Raw genomic sequence first — 21,379 nt, forward strand, 5'->3', positions numbered from 1 at the left:
GGATCCTGGAAAGTAGGGCCTCGACCCCTGATTGCTGGTCGAGGCGGAGTCAGTCCGAAAGGGCTGTCTCCTTTGATAAGGATTAAAGCATTTTTCCTGCTTCTTATTGGATCTAGGCATTACCTTTTTCTTGTCCTTATCTTCCACTAACACATCGTCCAAGATCTCCCCGAAAAGTTTCTTGCCTTTGAAAGGTGAAGAGGCCAGGGACCACTTGGATTTTACATCGGCCTGCCAATTCCTCAGCCAAATGAGCCTGCGGGAAGCTACGGACGACGCCATTGCCCTCGACGCAAACTTAGCCGCATTAACAGTGGCATCTGCGGAAAATTCTGTGGCCGCCAACAGCTTGTTCAGGTCCTGACGAAGCCTCCCGTCCTGTGGATCAACTCTGGATTGGATGTCTTGTATCCAGAGTATCGTAGCTCTATTGAAAAATGATGCCGCAGAAGCGGCTCTTACGGCCCAAGCCGCCATTTGATGAGCTCTCCGAGTCACGTTGTCTGCCCTCTTGTCCTCAGCCCTTAATCCCTCCTGAGACTCCGAAGGGACCAGGGCATTCGAGACCAAGCTGGTTACCGGCTTGTCCACCGTAGGTAGCTCCAGGAGATCCTCCATGGCCTGGTCAAGGGTATAAAACAGTCTGTCCAGGTTAGATGGGCCCTGGGCCGTCGCATGGCTCTCCCACGGGCGTTGAATTCTTTCCAGGAACAAGTGGGAAGATGGCACATTAACAGTGTCCTGTTTGGGGAATACAAACAGGCCTCCCGTAGGCTGACCCGGTGCCAAAGGCGCCCCTTGACCTCCTTCTCCAGCCTGGTTGATGGTCATTTTCGCCTTATTCAGTAAAACCCTGAAGAGGGAGGATTTAAACAGACCGGTATATGCTGGTTGTTCCGGTGGCTGCTCATCGCGAGACAGCTCATCCTCTGCCTCGCTAAAGTCATCTCTGGAATAGGTATCCTCATATCTGGACCCCAACATCGAATGAGTGGCTGGAGCCATCCAGGGGTCTCTGAAGAGCAGGGCCTGCTGGCAGGCCTGCTGGCAGCTGCTGTTGCTGGAGCAGGGCCTGCTGGCAGCTGCTGTTGCTGGGCCCCATTAGCCAGCCCCTGGGTGTATACATTGGAAATGAGGTCTTGTAGGGCCTGGGGCATGCTCTGCCAAGTGTCCTGTGCATTGCGCAAACCAGCAGCCGTCGGGGTGAAAGTAGCCGCCGGAGATTGCCCATATTGTGGTGGCATAGCTGCCTGAGGGGCCTGGAAAGTGCCAGGCCACGTTGGTTGCCTCCCCAGGCCACAAGCCTCCGGCCTGGTTGAAGGGAGAGATTGGGTGACCCTCTCTGGAGACCAATCCCTCTCTGAGGCCGAGCCTACCACCCCTGGAGTGAACATGGGGGAGGCTGGCGGGGGAATGGTAATGAGGGGTTGAGCAGACAAGGTAGAGGGTCCTACAGACCTCTGAGAGGCCTCCAGCTGCTTCTCTAGCGCTTTTATGCACTTCTCGGCCTCCCTGACAGCTGACCCCTGAGAGAGCTTTGACTTCTGAGCCCTTTCCTTGGGGGTACTGGGCCTGGTGACATTGGCTTCCTCCCCAGCCTGCACCGATTGATCTGCCATGGCCAGTAAATAACTCACTGAGCGAAGAAACAGTGAACGAGAGATACAGCTCCACATGAATACAACCGTCAATGGCACACAAGTCCCACAACGCACTGGCTGCGAACTGTGCCTGCGTGTCTCTAGGCAGAGGAGACACTTGGCGCCAACTTCACCTCCGAGATTCGAGGCAGCGTCACTTTCACTAACCAAAATGGCCGCCGGGCCATTGCCCTGGCAACCGCTGACACACCCGACAGAGAATCGGCCTGCCCGGCTTAGTTCGTGCTCCCCCAAGATGGCCACCGCGCGGTAACCATGGAGACGGGCGGGAAGCAAGCTGCCCCGTCTCGTTTCTCCGCCGCCAAAACGCCAAGCAAAACGGCCTCAGCCGACTCCTCTCGGCGCCTGTAACCCCTGCTCGCACTAATGGTCCTTTGGAATCCACGGAGCCATGCGATCAGCAAGAGGCAAGTCCGGGCGGCGCGATGGGGGGGTGTTTCATCCGATGGCAAGCGCCTCCCCCCCCACTGAGGGCCAGACCATCAACCTCGCTGACTGGCTCTCAGGTATATTCGCCACGGGAGGGGCAGACCCCCCCGAGGCGTCAACCTCTTCCTCTCCCCCGGGGTCTACCTCGGAGGTAGTTTCCCCGGGTGCTCACTCCAGAACCCCCCTGCAGCCAGTGTGAGGGTTCTGAAAAGGAGGAGCTGCAGTCTCATGGATTAACCCACTGGAGGTTTGAATCCAGAGCTGCCTGAGGAAACATCCCCCAACTGCACCTAAAGGAGAAAGAAAAGAAAGGAAAAAAAGTGATTAGTCCATATAAAATTCACAATCAATGTAAAATTTAATCAGAGAAACAAACTCAAAGTCCCTTTACTGCGACTTGAGTTTTTAGACTGGAGGGCTAAGGGGGCGGTGCCTGCCTAATATTTAAATTAAACTCAGTCCCGACCAATCAGACTGTAGAATTACCCATCTTGGACTCTCCTTGCAAGTGCATTGGAGAATAGCTCGGTAGTAACATAAAAACATTCCTCAAGTCATTCTAAAATTTATGGGCTAATCATTCTAAAATTTATGGGCTAATCAGTGCTAGCCAGGAGTCATAAAGGCAGGTAATAAATCACACATTGTTAGCTTACGCTTCGAAGCGTGTCCTGGACGCCTCCATCTTGGGATTGCAAGATTGAACAAAATCAGTTTCTCTTCCGTTCACACCTGGATGTGAGGTAACTGATTAACCAGTTCCTCACCTTCTAATATTTCTTCTCTAACACTTGTTCCCTTTTCTGACAGTGTCTGAAGCAAGGGTTAACCCACCTCAGGTCTTCTTCACTAGATCCTGAATGCACGTCTACATCATTTGCCTCCCCCTCTGAGCTAACCTCCCTTTCTATCTGTAAATCAGGCCTTTCTGCCAATTCAAAATTGCTCTCCACTTTGGAATCTGAATAATCCTCAGGCTGAACGGGAGTATACACAACAAGGACTACATAATCAGGGTGGACTGATTTGCAGGCTTTCTGGAGCAGAGTCTCTCTTTAGACTCTATTCTTTCTTTATAGTTACCAGATGGCAAGAACACTTTGAATTTGACATCTAACTCCAAAGGCATTTTATATGGAATAATGTGTGACAGTTAAAATAAAAATGTGTTCCTAATTATACACTGTACAAGGCGGGGACAAAATTCAAAACTTTTCCCTACTGGTTCTGTGAGCATGGCTTAGTGGCCGTATCAGGGGAAGGATACTTCAAAATCACCATACCTAACTATGGGCTCCAATTCTAGAAGCTCTTTCTCTTTTCTATTTATGCTTAAGAACTGGACATGGCAATTAGCAATTAAAAATAATCAATCAATATCAATCAATATCAATTTTATTTGATTAGTCAATCGACCATATCAAAGCGAGGAAAAGGACCACATCGGTCGTCATAAAACTGTGACTGGCTAAAATACAATAAAATTGGCTAAAATAGAGGGAATTTGAATAAATAATAAGTTAAAATGCAGTATAATATGCTAAAATTGAGTAGTGCAAAGGAGATGAACTCACTTAAGAATATTTTATATCAGTATCTTAGATTTGTTTAATATAATCCTTTACATGAGTTATATTCTCATATTTTACTACTCAATTAAAAATAAGTTGATCTGTTCAAGTAATGGCCAATAAAATAGCTTTATTATTTTAATAAAATAATACAAATAAAAGTATTATAGAGGACACTTGGCAGTACATATCACCCAAAACATGTGTCTTCTACTTCTCATCCAACTCCTCATCAACGGTAGATAGTTTGATCTTTGACTAAGAGTGGCAGCTGTATTTACCTTTGCTATTATGTATAGATGAGGTAGCAATTCCTTGCTCATACTAGATGATTTAATGCAGGTCTTTGGTCTTTCATCTTCAAATGCTATGCTGAAAAGCTTATCATTACAAGTAATCCTTTACCTATGACCATAATTGAGCCTTGCAATTACGATTGTATGTACAAATAGTTGTATGTATGTTTCAAAGCAGATCTTCACTGGACCAATTTGATTTTGTGACCTTTTTCCAGTGATCCCTAAGCAAATATTACAGTTATAAAGCAAATGCTGTACTTGTTAAGTATACCCATTGTTCAATGTAGGTCAGATTTTGGAAATAAATGCCAGTTTTGGGCAAAAATGTCATAAATATGACAGTAATCTGCAGAAAACAGCTGTACATATAGGCCAGTTGCTGAGCATCCAAAATATGGTCATATGATTGGGGAAGTAGCATCTGAGCCAGGTTATAAGTAGCTTTGGGGGGCTTAGTCATAACTTCAAACATTTGTTAATTTTATTCATTTAGTCATCCATTCATTCTATTTACACATCATCAAATCAATACTCACAGCCATTTATAGCAATCCAGTAAAAGAATACAACCAATCAAAATACCCATAAAGTATCATAAAATCAAAATAGCAAATGCATAATTTTAATGAGAAAGTATAAATAAAGAGGTTCGGGCTACCTCTGAAGAGTGTTCGGAAACTTCACATCGTGCAGAATGCAGCCATGCGAGCAGTCATGGGTCGTCCAAAATACACCCATGTTTCGTCAACACTCCGTAGCCTGCACTGGTTGCCGATTAGTTTCTGGACACAATTCAAAGTGTTGGTGATGACCTATAAGGCCCTATATGGCATCGGATCAGAATACCTACAGGACCGCCTTCTGCCGCACGAATCCCAGCAGCCAATTAGGTCCCACAGAGTTGGCCTTTTCCGGGTCCCGTCGACTAAACAATATCTGGCGGGGCCTAGGGGAAGAGCCTTCTCTGTGGTGGCCCCGGCCCTCTGAAATCAACTCCCCCCAGATATTTGAACTGCCCCCACCCTCCTCGCCTTCCGCAAGACCCTAAAGACCTATCTATGTCGCCAGGCATGGGGCAATTAATGTACCCCAGGCATGGGGCAATTAATGTACCCCATTAAGAGTTATGTGTGGTTGTGACTGTATTGTATTGATTGTTTTTTTAACGATAGCGGGGTTTTAGTCATAATTTTTAATTATTAGATTTGTACTGTACTGTTTTTGTTGTTGGGAGCCACCCCGAGTCTTCGGAGAGGAGAGGCACACAAGTCTAATAAATTATTATTATTATTATTATTATTATTATTATTAATTATTATTATTCTTGTTGTTGTTGTTGTTTTTTGTTGTTATATAACATAACCAAAGTTACTAGACAAAAATTGAATCTAACTTTTGAATTGAATCTAACATTCTGCTCAGAAAATACCATAGCCTTGAGTTCACTCAACATTTCAGTCATTTATTGTCAGCAAAGGTTATTCCAGCAAAAATGAATTATAAATTTGTAAAAGCTTCAGTTCATTCGAAAAGATGCAATTTAATTTGCCTGTAATCCCATTTACTGAATTCAATCAACTAAGGCATTAACATTCTTCTCAGTAGGGTTAAAAGCTTACTACAAAATAATTTTCATTTTCTTAAAGAAGCCTAACAATGTGATCCAGAGTTTAGTGTAAAGGATTTATGGAGTTCCATAACGGCACCGGTCCAAGATATTGATATTCATAGAGACTTGAAAGTTTTCAAAGAGGACAATAACATCAACTGCACCAGATTATACAGAATACCTAAATCAAGTGAGTCATTTTCCCAAACCAACCTCATGGGATATTTCACTTCATTCTCAACTATTTGAGATAAGAGTTGCTGAAACCAATGTGAATAAACATTCATTACTGAGGGAACTGAATTCTAAAAGAAATGATCGTATGTTCAGTCAACTTTACAAATGCAAATTATATATCTGTCCTACTTATTAAGTTTAAAAAAGGAGCTCAGATATTTTTCTATTTATATTGTGATTACTCCAATCAACCAGACTAGAAATATGCTTTAACTATACACAATGGTACCTCTACTTACGAACTTAATTCGTTCCGTGACCAGGTTCGTAAGTAGAAAATTTTGTAAGCAGAGGCAATTTTCCCCATAGGAATCAATGTAAAAGCAAATAATGTGTGCAAACTCATTAGGAAAATCCAAAACTTTAAGGCTTAAAAAACCCCCCGGTGAGCCAGGGAAGCGGCGAGCGAGAGGGGATTACCCCCATATCGCTGCCAAAATGTGTCTGTGGGAGCCTCGGCTATCCATCACACCCCGCCCACCTCCTGCCAGAAGCCGGATTAGTTCGCTATCGTGAGAGATAACTAGCCCCCAAACAAGTACAATGGGCTCAGTACTTTAAACAATTTGATTTTAATCTCAGATATCTCCAAAGAGAAAAAACTTTCTGGCGGATGCACTATCTAGAAAACCACAATACAATAGTGCAAGGTCAGAGGTAATCAAACCCGTAGAACTAAACAATCAACTGGCCACTAAAGTAATCGCCTTTAGTGTTTGATTACCCTTTGGTGTTTGATTACACCGAAGTAATTAAACAAAAAACCTACTACCCAAACTTTTAAACAAGCATTGGCCACCAATGAATTGTTTTTGAACTAAAACCCCAGTTGCCTGATGAAAGATGGCTTAGCTTGGGTGGGAGAGAAGCTGTATATTCCAGCTAGCAAAAGACTATGCTTAATGGCAAGGTGCCACAACTCCGAATTAGCTGGACAGTTTGGTTTTATGAAAACTTTATACTTAAAAGACAATTTTGGTGGCCATCATTTTAAAAGGACATAGAAAGATATGTAGCAAGTTGCCCCATTTGTGGTGCAGCAAAAAGACACCAAGAGAAAATCCCAGGACTTCTATAGGAAGTAGCTGAACTTCAGGGCCCCGGGAAGAGATTGCTATGGATTTTATTGTAGAACTGCCAGAAAGTGCAGGGAATACTGTCATTTGGGTTGTGACAGACCTGTTTTCAAAACAAACACATTATAGATGGAAATATTCTATTCAAATATGCAGTGCTGGTATGTGATATATCTTTAAATATGCAGATGCAAACAATTTCTCTTTAATACATTAAAGTAAAATGAATTCCAATCATACCTGCTCCTTGGAAGAAACATTGATTCTTTGATAAATACTGAACCAGACAGAAGAATATACCAACAGGTCCCAATATCATCAGGGCTGTTTAAAAACAAATATAACAGTGCTGTAATTCACATAAGTACTAGTGATAAGCTAGTTTCAACAGATGAAAATTTTCTAAGTTTGATACTTTTTCACTACGTCTTATTACATACATTTATACAGGATAAACAATTTACTTATCTTCTTGTTTATTTATACTAGTTCTTTTCTGGCAAATCGGGCATTTATAGCAATTTATCAATAAAACCAAACAAAATCCTTACCGCAACATAATCAATAAAACATTTTTATACCCTAACCTAGCATCCATTATTAGCAATCATAAATCTTAAAATCATTGTTAATTAAACTCTCTGTGCAAAAGCCGTATTTTGAATGTCTTCTAAAATGCCATCCAGAAGGGTGGCATTTTACATCTCCAATGGTAAACTGCTTCATATGAATGGAATTCAAACTTGCTCTATTCAGTACTCAGTAATCAGCATCCATATTCAGTGCAAACATACCAGATGGACTAGTTCTTCCAGAAGTAGGTAGTCCTTAGTTACCTGAGTTCTGTGCCATAAAATACTTTATGGGTAAAAATTAATACTTTGACTTGTACTTAGAAGTCAATTGCCAGCCAATCCAGTGCCCCAAAACCAATAAATAAGGTAAGCTATTTATCCAGTATGCTACCGGTATTAAAACTCTAGAGCAGTGGTCCCCAACCTTTTTTCCACCAGGGACCAGTTTCAGCAAGACAATTTTTCTATGGCCCGGTGGGGGCGGAAAGGGGGTTTAGCTTATCGTTCCATTGTCTCTCTCCCCCCCCCCTTTTTAATTTTGCGGGGGAGTTGAGGTGACAGAGGGAGGAAGGGTAGGAGGGGGTGGTTTCCTGTCTCTTTCCCCTCCTGTTCACTCAGGACCGCCGTTTGCCTTTCAGCAGTTCCAGAGGACATCCCCCCCCCGTTCCGGCTGGGATTGCAGCAAGGAATCCCAGAGCAGGGGGAGGTGCCTCCACGGACACAGTCACCTTCCTTTGCGATCGCTGCCTGCTTGGAGCGCCCACCACTGCCAGGTCTGGTAATTTTCTTGCAGCAAGGAATCCTTCCAAAAGAAAATTACCAGAGCTGGTGGGGGGGGTTTCATGGTCACACACACACCCCTGGCTTCGCTCCCACCCAGGACCCCGGGAATAGGGTGGGGGAGCCTAGCAAAAAAATAGCTGCACAATGCCAAAGCCTTTTCGTTTGAGCTGCAGGCAGAGCGAGGGCTTTGCAAGGGCTTCGCAAGGAGGAAATAGACCACTTTCGACGAGAGAAGAAAGACAGGAAAGGAAGAAAGCAAGCAAGCAAAGGTTTTCTCAGCCCGAGGCAAATGGCGGTCCCAAGTGAACGTGAGGGGAAAGAGACAGGAAACAGCTTGGCACTCGCCGGCTCCACAGCAGCTGCTGACTCCGCAGACCGGTGCAACATGCCTTGCGGCCCGGTACTGGTCCGCGGACCGGCGGTTGGGGACCCCTGCTCTAGAGCAGGGGTCTCAAACTCCATTTACCCAGGGGCTGCTGGAGGTAGAGTCTGGGTGAGGCTGGGCCACATCAGGTTTTCCACAAGAAAAGCTCTTACAAAAACATTCTAATGTTATCAAATGTCTTAATTTTTTTACTTTATTTTGTGTTAAAAAATAATTCATAAGAAAAATTCATAAGAAAATAAATAAATAAATCAGTAATAAATAAAGAAAATGATAATGATAATAATAATACAGCAGATATAGAAGACTGAAGAAACCACACATAGTTGCTGACTGTAATTATTATTATTCAGATTCTGTAATAATAATGTCTGTATTACTTCTCTAGTAAAGACAATATATTAAGAGCTCTATCACTATTAAAAGCATTGATGATTCTGGTAAGGCAATATCTATGAAACAATGAACCAACAGGCCATGAGTTGCCCAGTAGTTTCTATTCAAAGTATATCATTAAATGGAAAACAAAAATCTATTGTCTTTCCTTTAGGATCAAAAATAATGAGATTATAGAGATCCTTAAAAGTTTGTGAGCCCTTTTAAATGTTCAATAATTTTGCATAAATATGCTCTACATAAAAAGAAATAAAATCAAGAAATTACTCAACTGCATGACAAGAAAGCATTAACTTTGTTCATTTATTCATTGAGGAAAGTGACCCATATTTTTATATGGCAAAAGAATGTGAACAGTTATTTTCAGTAACTAGCCTGCCAATTGGTCAGCAATTAATGACAACTAAATATTTACAATAACTATTGATCAATCCTGCACATTGGCTTGGAGTAATTTTAGCCTACCCTTCCTTAAAAACTTAGCTTCATCTTAGGTGTCAGGACTGCCATCCTGCTCCACCAGCTTTTCTTTGCCAGATGCCAGTCTGCCATAAGCAACGAGGGGAGGGAGCTGCAGGGAGGAGAAAGGAGGGCTGGGATAAGGGGAATCAAAACTATTCTTCATATCATCCTGTGAGAACCACAGGTTGTGTAATGGAATGCAACGCCATTCACCCACCAAGTCAGGGAGACCCACAACATTTCTACAAGATGAAGCTCAAAACTTTGCCTTCTTCTGCTTTAACCATCCAACTTGTGCTTGTTGGATTGCCGCCTTGCTCCATGATAACTTCCTCTTGAACTTTAATTCACCGACACTTATCCTGACATTTCCTTGCTGCTGTAATTCAGAATTCGTATTTCCACCAGTAACAGTAAACTGTCCTGGCCCAGAGTGTGCCCAAATCTAGTTAATGCCACCACTTTTCACAAATGAGGTTCTTATGCCAGAATTCAATGTCTGTCTTTCACCAAATATAATACTTCATTCAAACCTAACATTTCAATTTGCATCTCATCTATCCAGATGAATTTTCCAATAGTCTTCTGTCTTATCCATGTGGTTTTCTATAAATTGTAGGCAGGAAGCAATGTTCCTTTTTAAAAAGTAATGGCTTTTTCTTTGCAATCCTGTTGTACACACCATTGTTCCATGTTCTCCCAATGGTGGTCTCATGAACATTGGCATTTGCAAATGCAAGAGAAGCTTTTAATTATTTAGGCACCACCCAGGGTTGAGACATTATGGAGCATTAATGCTATGCTCTTGGTTTTCTTTTGGTTGATCAATTATTCATGAGGAGAATGTTGAATTGCTTCCATTTGTGCACGATCTACTGAATAGTTGATTGGTGGAGTCTAAACTCTTTGGACTCCAGTTTTGTAGGTTTGTCACTTTCTGGTGAGCATCAACAAGTTTTTTCAGAGATCTTCAGAAATCTCGTGTTGAAGCCATGACACACTTGTATTGTGATAATCGAATTTTAATAGGGAATACCTAGCATTCTATTTTTTAAAATAAGGTAGGAAACCCCCCCCCAGACACACTGACACCTGATTATCATTGCATTGATTGAACATCTGACTCTAATTTTCCCTTCAAATGAATTAATAATATTAAAGGTCCACATATTTTTGCCACACACAAATATGTACCTTTAGATTATTTTTGTCAACAAATAAATGAACAAGTATAATGGTTTTTACACATTTGTTCATTTAGACTATCTTCTGTCTAATTGTAGGATCTGGGTGGAGAACATATCACATTTTAAGTTATACAGTGGTCCCTCGATTTACGCGTTCTCGATTAGCGCGAAACGCTGCAACGCGGTTTTTCAAAAAATATTAATTAAAAAATAAGTTCGCGGTTTTTTTGCTATACCACGGTTTTTCCCGCCCGATGACGTCATGCTGATTGCTGATTGGCCAAAATCTCGACCAATCGTTGCAAACGCAAAAAAAAGCTTTGCAACTGAACTTTTGGAACTTGTTCAGACTTGTTGCAAGATGCCTCCTAAACGTTGTGCACGGAGTGCTGGCGGCGACACTAAAAAGACCAGGAGGATACTCACAATTAAAGAGAAAATTGACATTTTGGACATGCTGAAAGGGGGACGCTCTTATGCAGATGTTGGTCGGCAGTATGGGATCAACGAATCGAGTGTGCGAACCATTCGTGACGACGAGAAAAAGATAAGGCAAAGTTCTCTGATGGCCTTCAACAAGGCTGCAAAAAGAATGGTGACGCCTAGAAACAAACGGCTCATGAAGATGGAAGCTGCTTTGTCCCTGTGGGTACAAGACTGCCGCAAAAAGAGCATTGCTTTGGATACCAACACTATCAGAACCAAGGCACAACAATTGTACAACCGTCTTGAAGACACAGAAGAAGGCGATGCAGATGAGGGAAACACAGGTAAGGGCTGGGGTTTTTTATTCTGTCATTAGATACTGTATTTAAGACACAGACAATGAATGCCTGCTGGAGGAAATTGTGGCCAGAAGTGGTGCATGATTACAAGGGATTTGCTCCCGAAGAAATCCAAGATGCTGCAGTCCAGACCTCTGTGAAGCTGGCACAGGCACTGGGTGGAGAAGGCTTCGTTGACATGACAGCAGAGGAAGTCAATGGTTTGCTTGATGAGCATGGCCTACCGCTGACAGACAAAGATCTGGAGGAGCTGACCAGGTCAGCGAGTGAAGAAGAGGAGGAAGCGGAAGCTGAACAAGCTGAGGAAGAAGAAGATGTTGGCCTAACGCTTGAGCGGCTTGCAGAACTGAACAGAGCCACTTCAAATGTACAACGCATGGTGGAACTTTGGGATCCCAACATGACTCGCTCTATACAGTTTAACGCCTCCCTTGACAACATCTTTGCACCATACAGATCCATGTTAGCCCAGAAAAAGAAACGGCGCCAACAACTGCCCATGACCATGTTTGTCACAAAAACCAAGAGGTCTGTCACACCATCACCTGCAGCGTCCATTGTAGAAATGGTGATAGAAGAAGATCCCTAGTTACTGTATCCCAGTTATGCTAACCCCCACCCCACTCCAAAAAATGTAAATAAATATGTTATTGTTCATAACTTAAGAGTCTTATTCAATGTGTACAGTAGGTAATGGTAATTAAGGGGATGGGAAATGGTAATTTATGGGTTAAAAGTGTTGGGACTGAGTGGCACACAGTCTGTACAGAAGAATGAATGAATGAATGACTGAGTGAATGAATGAAATTCAAACACAGGTGAGGGATGGGGGGTTTTATTCTGTCATTACACAGTACAGTACAGTACAGTTACAGTTTAAGTGCTTTTTGAGAAAGGAGGGAGAGAAGGGAGGGAGGGAGAGGAGGGAGGGAGGGAGAGAAGAGAAGGAGGGAAGGAAGGAGGGAGGGAGAGAAGGGAGGGAGGGAGAGAAGAGAAGGAGGGAAGGAAGGAGGGAGGGAGAGAAGGGAGGGAGAGAAGAGAAGGAGGGAAGGAAGGAGGGAGGGAGAGAAGGGAGGGAGAGAAGAGAAGGAGGGAAGGAAGGAGGGAGAGAAGGAGGGAAGGAGGGAGGGAGAGAAGAGAAGGAGGGAGGGAGGGAGGTTTGCCATTGCCGCCAGCGCTGCCCCAAGAAAGCCGGTGAGAGGAAGGAGAGAAGGGAAGGAGGGAGGTTTGCCATTGCCGCCAGCGCTGCCCCAAGAAAGCCGGTGAGAGGAAGGAGAGAAGGGAAGGAGGGAGGTTTGCCATTGCCGCCAGCGCTGCCCCAAGAAAGCCGGTGAGAGGAAGGAGAGAAGGGAAGGAGGGAGGTTTGCCATTGCCGCCAGCGCTGCCCCAAGAAAGCCGGTGAGAGGAAGGAGAGAAGGGAAGGAGGGAGGTTTGCCATTGCCGCCAGCGCTGCCCCAAGAAAGCCGGTGAGAGGAAGGAGAGAAGGGAAGGAGGGAGGTTTGCCATTGCCGCCAGCGCTGCCCCAAGAAAGCCAGTGAGCGGGGCGAATCGGGCGGGCGGGGGGTAGCGGCAAGGAGCCCGGAAAAATCACCATTGCATTGCCAGCCTCCGAATTTGCGTCGCTCCACCTTCTGCGCATGTGCGGCCAGGGCGCGCATGCGCAGAAGGTTTTTTTACTTCCGCATCCAGTATAACGCGGAAATCGGTTAGCGCGGGAGGTCTTGGAACGTAACCCCCGCGCTAACCGAGGGATCACTGTATTTATAAAAAAATATTGAACATTCAAACACATTCACAAACTTGTAAGCATCACAGTACTTTTTGAAAAGTGAGCATTAGAATTAACCAGCAATGATGACAACAATTTTTTTAAATGTTTATGCTTGAAATTATTATTATTATTATTATTATTATTATTATTATTATTATTATTATTATTATTATTATTAATTAGATATGTATGCCGCCCCTCTCCGTAGACTTGTAGACTCCGTAGAAATATTGTACATAGGATTGCAAATATCAAGTTTATTTTGCTGCTCTGGCAAATAATCTGTAGAATGAACCACAAAATAATTCAACTGGCAAGTAAGACCAGAGAATGAAATTAAACTAGAATCAGTTTATTATCTGAAATAATTTAGCTAAATAAAAATGTTTTTATTTCTAAGTCTATAACTACAGTTAGTCTTCAACTTAACCTCACAACTGAGCCCAACATTTCCATTTCCATTTCAGCAAGATAATTCTTAAGTGTGTTTTATGACATTTCTTGTCATCATTAAGTGAATCACTGTAGTTGTTTAGCAACACAGCTGTTAAATGAATCTGGCTTCTCCATTGATTTTGCTTGTCAGGTTACAAAAGGAGATCACATGACCCCGAGTTATAAAGTCATAAATGCAAGTCATAAATACATGTCAGCTGCCCTGCATCCAAATTCTGATCATATGACCATGGGAATGCTGCAACAGTTCTGATTGTGGAAAATGGGCATGTCACATTTTTCACTGCCACTGTAACTTTGAATGGTCACTAAAAGAATTGCTGTAAGGCAAGGACTATATCTAATGTCATGAAACTATTGGGAAATAGTAGTCACGTGCAAAACAATCCAGTTATGTGTAAGAAACAATCCAACATAATTCCCCTCCCTCTCAAAAAAAAAATTAGAATGATCACACATATAAAAAGTATATTTTTAAAATATCTGATAACATAGAAGTATAAAATTATTCTAAAATATTTCATTATTATTATTATAGTTACAACTATTACTTAATTGAAACTATTTGTTTCAATTAAAAACATGGTTAAAAAATACATTTTTTATTTCAAAACTTATGGTTTGGTGACAAATAGCTAGAAAACTTTTAAATTAAGTTAGATGTGACAATCTGGCATAATTTATTGTTTAAGTCATTTGGATAATGTTTCCCTCTATTCTCAGTACAGTTAAAGCCAACACAATTCTAGTTGAAAAAGTAACCAAAGATGAATATGCAAAGTTCCCCAAAAGCAATAATAAAAAATTAAAAAGAGCAAGACTCACTAGTATAAAACTTCATTGGCTTCATGCCGCTCATATCGCACAGTTTCACACATGATTCTGTAAAACAATTTAAAAAATATAATGAGATATGATAATTTAGCTAATTCTGTCTATTTAGCATTAATTTCCATGACTGCTTTAGACATTAAGTTTCTTGTCCTCTCAACTTGTGTTATTAAGATCATATGAACCAGTTCAGGAGTGGCTAATCCTACAGCCTGTACAATATTATGTGATCCTTTGCCTAATTTCAAAGACTATTAGATGTTTGAATTATTTTCCTTTATGATCTACAATATTAGGTGGGAGAGAGAAGACAAGAAGAAACAATGTGAAAAGTATGCATCAGAAAAAAAGACAATTTCATCCATTTTGGTCCTTGCTTATTCCTACCTTTCTTCAATCCCATATAATAATGGCATATGCCATCCCCAAACAGATCAATTACTGACAGTAATATTAAATTGTAATTGGTTTTCACATATATATCATGACAGATGAATAGAATGTAAATCCTGTGTTTATTATATTCTGTGATATTTCATTGCCAACATGATAGAAGATGCTATTTTACTATAAATTAAATAACTTATTGAGTATTAAGAAATGGTCAACTGAGAAAAAACACAATGAACTCTGTACTTCATGAAAACATTTAAAATAATTCACAAAGTAGTAAGAACAAAATCATGCTATTTAGAAAGATATTGACAATATTATGCAGAAATGTATTAAGAAGCTTATGACAGAACCAGGGCAAAGTATTGATGAATCCTTTATTAATATCATCATAAAAGAGACCCAAGAAAATAGTGTTTATATGTAGATGTCTACACAATACACTTGCTTGTGAATGATGAGAACATTATTTGCTGCTGACGTAGCTGAAGCTCATTCAAGAGACATATACAGAAGTTGGCTTCCCAAAGACAGTCTACATCAGGGTTCCCCAAACTTTTTACACAGGGGGCCAGTTCACTGTTCCTCAGACTGTTGGAGGGCCGGACTATAAAAAAACCTCTGCGGTTTTCTTAATGCCGCCGCCTTGAGGGAGGAGGAGGAGGAGGTGAAGTGGAGCAAGTCCCCAACTCCTTGCCGAGTTTTCTCTTTCTTTCTCTCTCTCTTCCTTCCTCTCCATTTTTTTCTCTCTCTCTCTCACTTTCTTTCTCTCTCTCTCTCTCACTCACTTTCTTTGTATCTCTCCCTCTTCCTGTCTCTCTCCTTCTCTATTCCTTTCTTTCTCTCTCTCTCTGTCCCTCTTTCTCTCTTGCTTTCTTTCTTTCACTCATTCTCTTTCTATCTCTCCCTCTTCCTTTCTCTCTCTCTCTCTTGCTTTCTTTCTCTCTCTCTCTATTGATTTCTTCCTCTCTCTCACTCACTCTATCTCTCCCTCTTCCTCTCTCCCTCTCTATCTCTCCCTTTCTTTCTCTCTCTCTCTCTGTCCCTCTCTCTCTTGCTTGCTTTCTCTCACTCTCGGGTGCCAAACCTCTCGGTTGTGACCTCTCCGCCCCCATCCCCCTGCCAGCCCACAAGGGGATGGGGAGTGCGCGCACATGTGCAACATTCCGAATAAGAAAAACCTTCGCCATTCAAAAAAAGAAAAACTTTAGCCGGCCTCACACTTTTGTCGCTCCCCACCCCCAAACTCCAACGCCCGGATCCATGTAAAATCTCATGTGCTGCGCGGGCCGGATAAATTGCCTCCGTGGGCCACATCCGGCCCCCGGGCCGTAGTTTGGGGGCCGCTGGTCTACATGCACAATGGAAATAATTCCTAATGATTTGCTAATGAAGAATTTCATGTGGAGGCATTTTTTTTCATAAAAGCATTATCACTAAATAGTAAGCTAAGCAGAATAATTGCTATACAGTGGTACCTCAAGATACGAACCCCTCGTCTTACGAACAACTCGAGATACGAACCCGGGGTTCAGAAAAAATTTGCCTCTTCTTACGAACTTTTTTCGTGTTACGAACGCCAAACCCGAACTTCCGGGTTCTGCGTTTGGGAGGCTGCTGGGAAGCCCCCCGGCTGTTTTAAAAGATGACAGCCGGGCGGCGGGGCTTCCCAGCAGCCTCCGAACGCCAAACCCGGAAGTTCGGCTTTGGCGTTCGGCTTCGGGAAGCTGCTGGGAAGCCGCCCGGCTGTTTTAAAAGGTCACAGCTGGGCTGGGGGGCTTCCCAGCAACCTCCTGAACCCCGAACTTTTGCCGAACTTCCGGGTTCGGGGTTTGGGAGGTTGCTGGGAAGCCTCCCAGCCTGGCTGTCACCTTTTAAAACAGCCACGCGGCTTTCCAGCAGCCTCCGAACACCGAATGCGGAAGTTCGGGTTTGGCGTTCGGCTTCGGGAAGCTGCTGGGAAGCCGCCGGGCTGTTTTAAAAGGTCACAGCCGGGCTGAGGGACTTCCCAGCAACCTCCCGAACCCCGAACTTTTGCCGAACTTCCGGATTTGGGGTTTGGGAGGTTGCTGGGGAGCCTCCCAGCCCGGCTGTCACCTTTTAAAACAGCCGGGCGGCTTCCCAGCAGCTTCCCGAAGCCGAACGCCAAACCTGAACTTCCGCGTTCGGCGTTCGGAGGCTGCTGGGAAGCCGCGCGGCTGTTTTAAAAGGTGACAGCCGGGCTGGGGGGCTTCCCAGCAACCTCCCGAGCCCGGAAGTTCGACAAAAGTTCGGGGTTCAGGAGGTTGCTGGGGAGCCCCCCAGACCGGCTGTGATCTTTTAAAACAGCCGCGCGGCTTCCCAGCCGTCTCCTGAAACCGAACGCCAAACCCGAACTTCCGCGTTCGGCGTTCGGAGGCTGCTGGGAAGCCCCGCCGCCCGGCTGTCACCTTTTAAAACAGCCTGGGGGCTTCTCGGCGGCCTCCCAAATGCCGAACCCGGAAGTTCGGGTTTGGCGTTCGGCGTTCGGGAGGTTGCTGAGAAGCCCCCAGGCTGTTTTAAAAGGTGACAGCACGGCGGCAGCGTTTTTTTGCGGGGGGGGGTTTGGTTGCACGGATTAATTGACTTTACATTGTTTCCTATGGGAAACAATGTTTCGTCTTACGAACCTTTCGTCTTACGAACCTCCCCCTGGAACCAATTAGGTTCGTAAGACTAGGTATGACTTTATTTGTATTCCGTATTTTTTGGAATATAAGAAGCAATGGAATATTACAAGCACCTAGATTTTAAAGGTGCAAAGCAAGAAATAAAGTAATAAAATACCAGTGTAGCAGAATACGTTTTACAAACATGTATACTTTTTACAACCATGGACAATTTTTACAAACTTCAAACTTGACAACTCCCAGAATTCCTCCTCTGGTCATGCTAGCTGAGGAATGGAAGTTGAAGTCTACAAGTCTTAAAGTTGCCGGGGTTTGGACACTTTTGCACCCCTAATCCCTAACCCAGTGGTCTTCAAATTTGGCAACTTTAAGACTTGTGGACTTCAATTCCCAGAATCTTTCAGTAATGCTAGTTCAGGAATGGGAGTTGACGTTCATTAGTCTTAAAGCTGTCAAGTTTGAAAATCCCTGGATTAGGGGTTAGGGGTGCAAGGGTCTCCAAACCTGGCAAATTTTAGACTTGTGGACTTCAATTCCCAGAATCCTCCTCCAGTCATGCTAGCTCAGGAATGAGAGTTGAAGTTCATTAGTCTTAAAGCTGTCAAGTTTGAAGAGCCCGGGATTAGAGATTAGGGGTGCAAGGGTCTCCAAACTTGGCAACTTTAAGACTTGTGGACTTCAATTCCCAGAATCCTCCAGTCATGCTAGTTCAGGAATGGGAGTTGAAGTTCATTAGTCTTAAAGTTGTCAGGTTTGAAAACCCCTGCGTTAGGGATTAGGGTGCACTGCAAGCGTATTCAAACTTCCTGAGCTAGTCTTCCTCTAACTGTGGCTACTTTGCTCTTTAAACTTTTTAGCTCTACAGTGATCCCCCGCTCGTTGCGAGGGTTCCGTTCCAGGACCCCCCGCAACGAGCGGGTTTTCGCGAAGTAGCGCTGCGGAAGTAAAAACACCATCTGCGCATGTGCAGATGGTGTTTTTACTCCCACAGCGCTAGCGAGGAGCCGAAGATTGGGGGTGGCGCGGCTGTTTGCCGCCGGCATGGGGGGCTTCCTAGCAGCCCCCCAAACCCGGGTTGAGGGTCCGGGGGGCGCTGGCTCTCGGCACTTTCGAGCTGAGTCCGGGAGCGAATTCGCTTCCGGACTCAGCTCAAAAGCGCCGATAGCCAGCGCCAACGAACGGCTTGTCCACGCTGGCTCTCGGCGCTTTCGAGCTGAGTCCAGGAGCGAATTTGCTTCCGGACTCAGCTCAAAAGCGCCGATAGCCAGCGCCAACGAACGGCTTGTCCACGCTGGCTCTCGGCGCTTTCGAGCTGAGTCCGGGAGCGAATTTGCTTCCGGACTCAGCTCAAAAGCGCCGATAGCCAGCGCCAACGAACGGCTTGTCCACGCTGGCTCTCGGCGCTTTCGAGCTGAGTCCGGGAGCGAATTCGCTTCCGGACTCAGCTCAAAAGCGCCGATAGCCAGCGCCAGCGAACGGCTTGTCCACGCTGGCTCTCGGCGCTTTCGAGCTGAGTCCTGGAGCGAATTCGCTTCAGGACTCAGCTCGAAAGCGGCGGGAATGAACGGCGTGGGTGGGCGAAGGGCGGGCGGCAGCGAGGAGTTTGCGTGGGCGGTGGGGAAACTCCTCGCTGACGCCAGCAAGAGGGGGAAGACCCAGGGAAGCCGCCCAGCAGCTGATCTCCCGGTTGCCATCTACGCATGCGTGCCCATAGAAAAAACGGGCACGCATGCGTAGATTGTATTTTGACTTCCGGGTTGAAAAATAGCGAAGTACCCTGTTCGCAATGGTTGGGGACGCAATAAACGGGGGATCACTGTATTTACAAAGAGCCATAAAGATTATCACCGGAGATTCAGGAAAGGAAGCGCAAGGGACAAAGTTGCAGTTTTTTGAGAAGGAGGAAGGGAGGGAAAGAGGAGCTGCTTATCTCTCCCCCCCCTTGCAGAAACGATCGAAAATTATCTAACAAGATGTGAAAAGGATCTCCTTCTGTAGTCATGGCAAAGCTGGGGGTTGCTTTAGTCAGATCTCACCCTGGGAAAGAGAGAGGCTAGGCTAGTCAGTGATACAAACCCTTCTCCCTTCTGTCCTCTTTCATTCTCTTCTCTCTCTCTCTCTCTCTCTCTCACACACACACACACACACACACACACACACACATACACACACACAAACACTCATGGCAGAGTCTGACACTCGGACCATGCAGGGAGAGTGCAGGGAGAGCAGCTTCTCCTGTCTTTCCCAGAAAGCGTCTCTGCTGATCGGCTGATGGGGGGGCATGGGGGCATGGGGGGAGCATTCATCCAAAGCCTTTCATTGCAGCTGAGTGTTTGCCCTTTGAGGCTCCTGCTTTCCTTCTCCACCTCAGGAGTGCTCCCCATCCCCCATTGCTCCTCTGTGTTGGTGTTATCAGAAGCTGATCGGAGCACACTAACCTCCACCCCAGGCACTGGAAATTAAACCTTGCATTTTCTCCGGTGAACCTCGCATTTCGATTGCTAACTTCGCTATCTCCCCCTTCATTCTTCCTTTCTTATTGGCGGTTGGCTCAATCTTCTGGAATACCGCCAGTCAGCTGTCTGTTGCCACCAATTGCGGCTATTACTGCTGTCCTGCCAACTCCCTTCCCCCACCCCTGGTGCAGCATTTGGTGTATAGGACGCACCCAGTTTTCGACCCTCTTGTGGGGGGTAAAAAGGTGCGTCTTATACTCCCAAAAATACAGTATATCTTCAGCTGAACTAATTATAGTAGAAACTGAAACCATGATTACTTTTTAAAGGCAGCAGTAAAATGTTGTCTATTCTTTAATGCCGATATTTGAAATAATTATATATATTTAGCAGTGTGCAGTGTATGTATTTTTTCTTAATAAATATACATTTAGATGAAATATAACTTAGATGAAAGTAAAACTGGTAGCATTCCTAAATGAAAATTGCCGAGTTGAAAAATGAAGGAACCATCATTTCCATTTGGTTTCAGATATTTGATTTTTGCTCAGCTTTTTTACAGCAATTGTCAGGGTTAAATACAGTGATTTCTAACTTCCAGAAGTCATCTTTGCCATTTCATAATGACAATTAGCAAATTCTATTTCTTCATGAAACAATGTTGTGAAAAATCTGATGGGATACAAATTTCTCTCCCATGTAGTTTACTCACAAATGTCTAACAGAGAACAATATTTTATCAAATAAGAGAGGCAGGTTTGAAGTAGAATTAGATGAAGTTACACCCTACAGATTCAAATATTCCCTAATCCAGTTCTGCTACTTGAAATTTAGATATCATTGGGGGCTAATTTTGATTAAGCAACACTAGTTTACCAGCTGCAACATCTCCCGAAAAGAAAAAGTCTGCCCATGATCATTTGCATTCTTGTTATCCTTCAACATTATTAGTTCATGAGACTGCATTTACAGATAGTTCAGAGGCTGAATTTGATGCAAATCATAACTGAACATATTTAAAAGTTGTTCCTGAAGCCTGTTCCAAGTAAGGTCAGGTTCAAGTGCCAGGTTATTTTTTAAAACTTATACTGCTTGCAGCCTGTAACCTCAAGGATTGCTTTCCTTCAACATGCCTGAAAAATCATCCATTGACCCCTTTTTCTAAGTCTCCAAGAAAGAAGTCAACATTTTTCCAAATAAGTACCAGAGGCATGTTTATAACTAATAAATGAAGATAATAATAATAATTAATAGCAATAGCACAAGACTTCTATACTTCTTCATAGTGCTTTACAGCCCTCTCTAAGCGGTTTAGAGTCAGCATATGGCCCCTAACAATCCGTGTCCTCGGAAGTATGGAAAGCTG

General features: G+C 43.9%; 1 protein-coding gene across 5 annotated transcripts in view; it reads right to left on the bottom strand.

Moving 5' to 3' along the window:
* Nucleotides 1–21,379, bottom strand: part of RAPGEF2 (Rap guanine nucleotide exchange factor 2) — a 245,238-nt gene that overhangs the window by 136,058 nt on the left and 87,801 nt on the right. For all 5 annotated transcript variants that reach the window (XM_070757287.1, XM_070757283.1, XM_070757284.1 and 2 more), the window contains exons 3-4: nucleotides 14,508–14,564; nucleotides 7,123–7,206 (exon numbers count right to left, since the gene is read on the bottom strand). In XM_070757287.1, the coding sequence (XP_070613388.1) occupies nucleotides 7,123–7,206; nucleotides 14,508–14,564 (141 nt within the window). The remainder of the gene's footprint in view (nucleotides 1–7,122; nucleotides 7,207–14,507; nucleotides 14,565–21,379) is intronic.

The sequence above is a fragment of the Erythrolamprus reginae genome, chromosome 7 (genome assembly GCF_031021105.1).
Source record: "Erythrolamprus reginae isolate rEryReg1 chromosome 7, rEryReg1.hap1, whole genome shotgun sequence".
Classification (NCBI taxonomy): domain Eukaryota; kingdom Metazoa; phylum Chordata; class Lepidosauria; order Squamata; family Dipsadidae; genus Erythrolamprus; species Erythrolamprus reginae.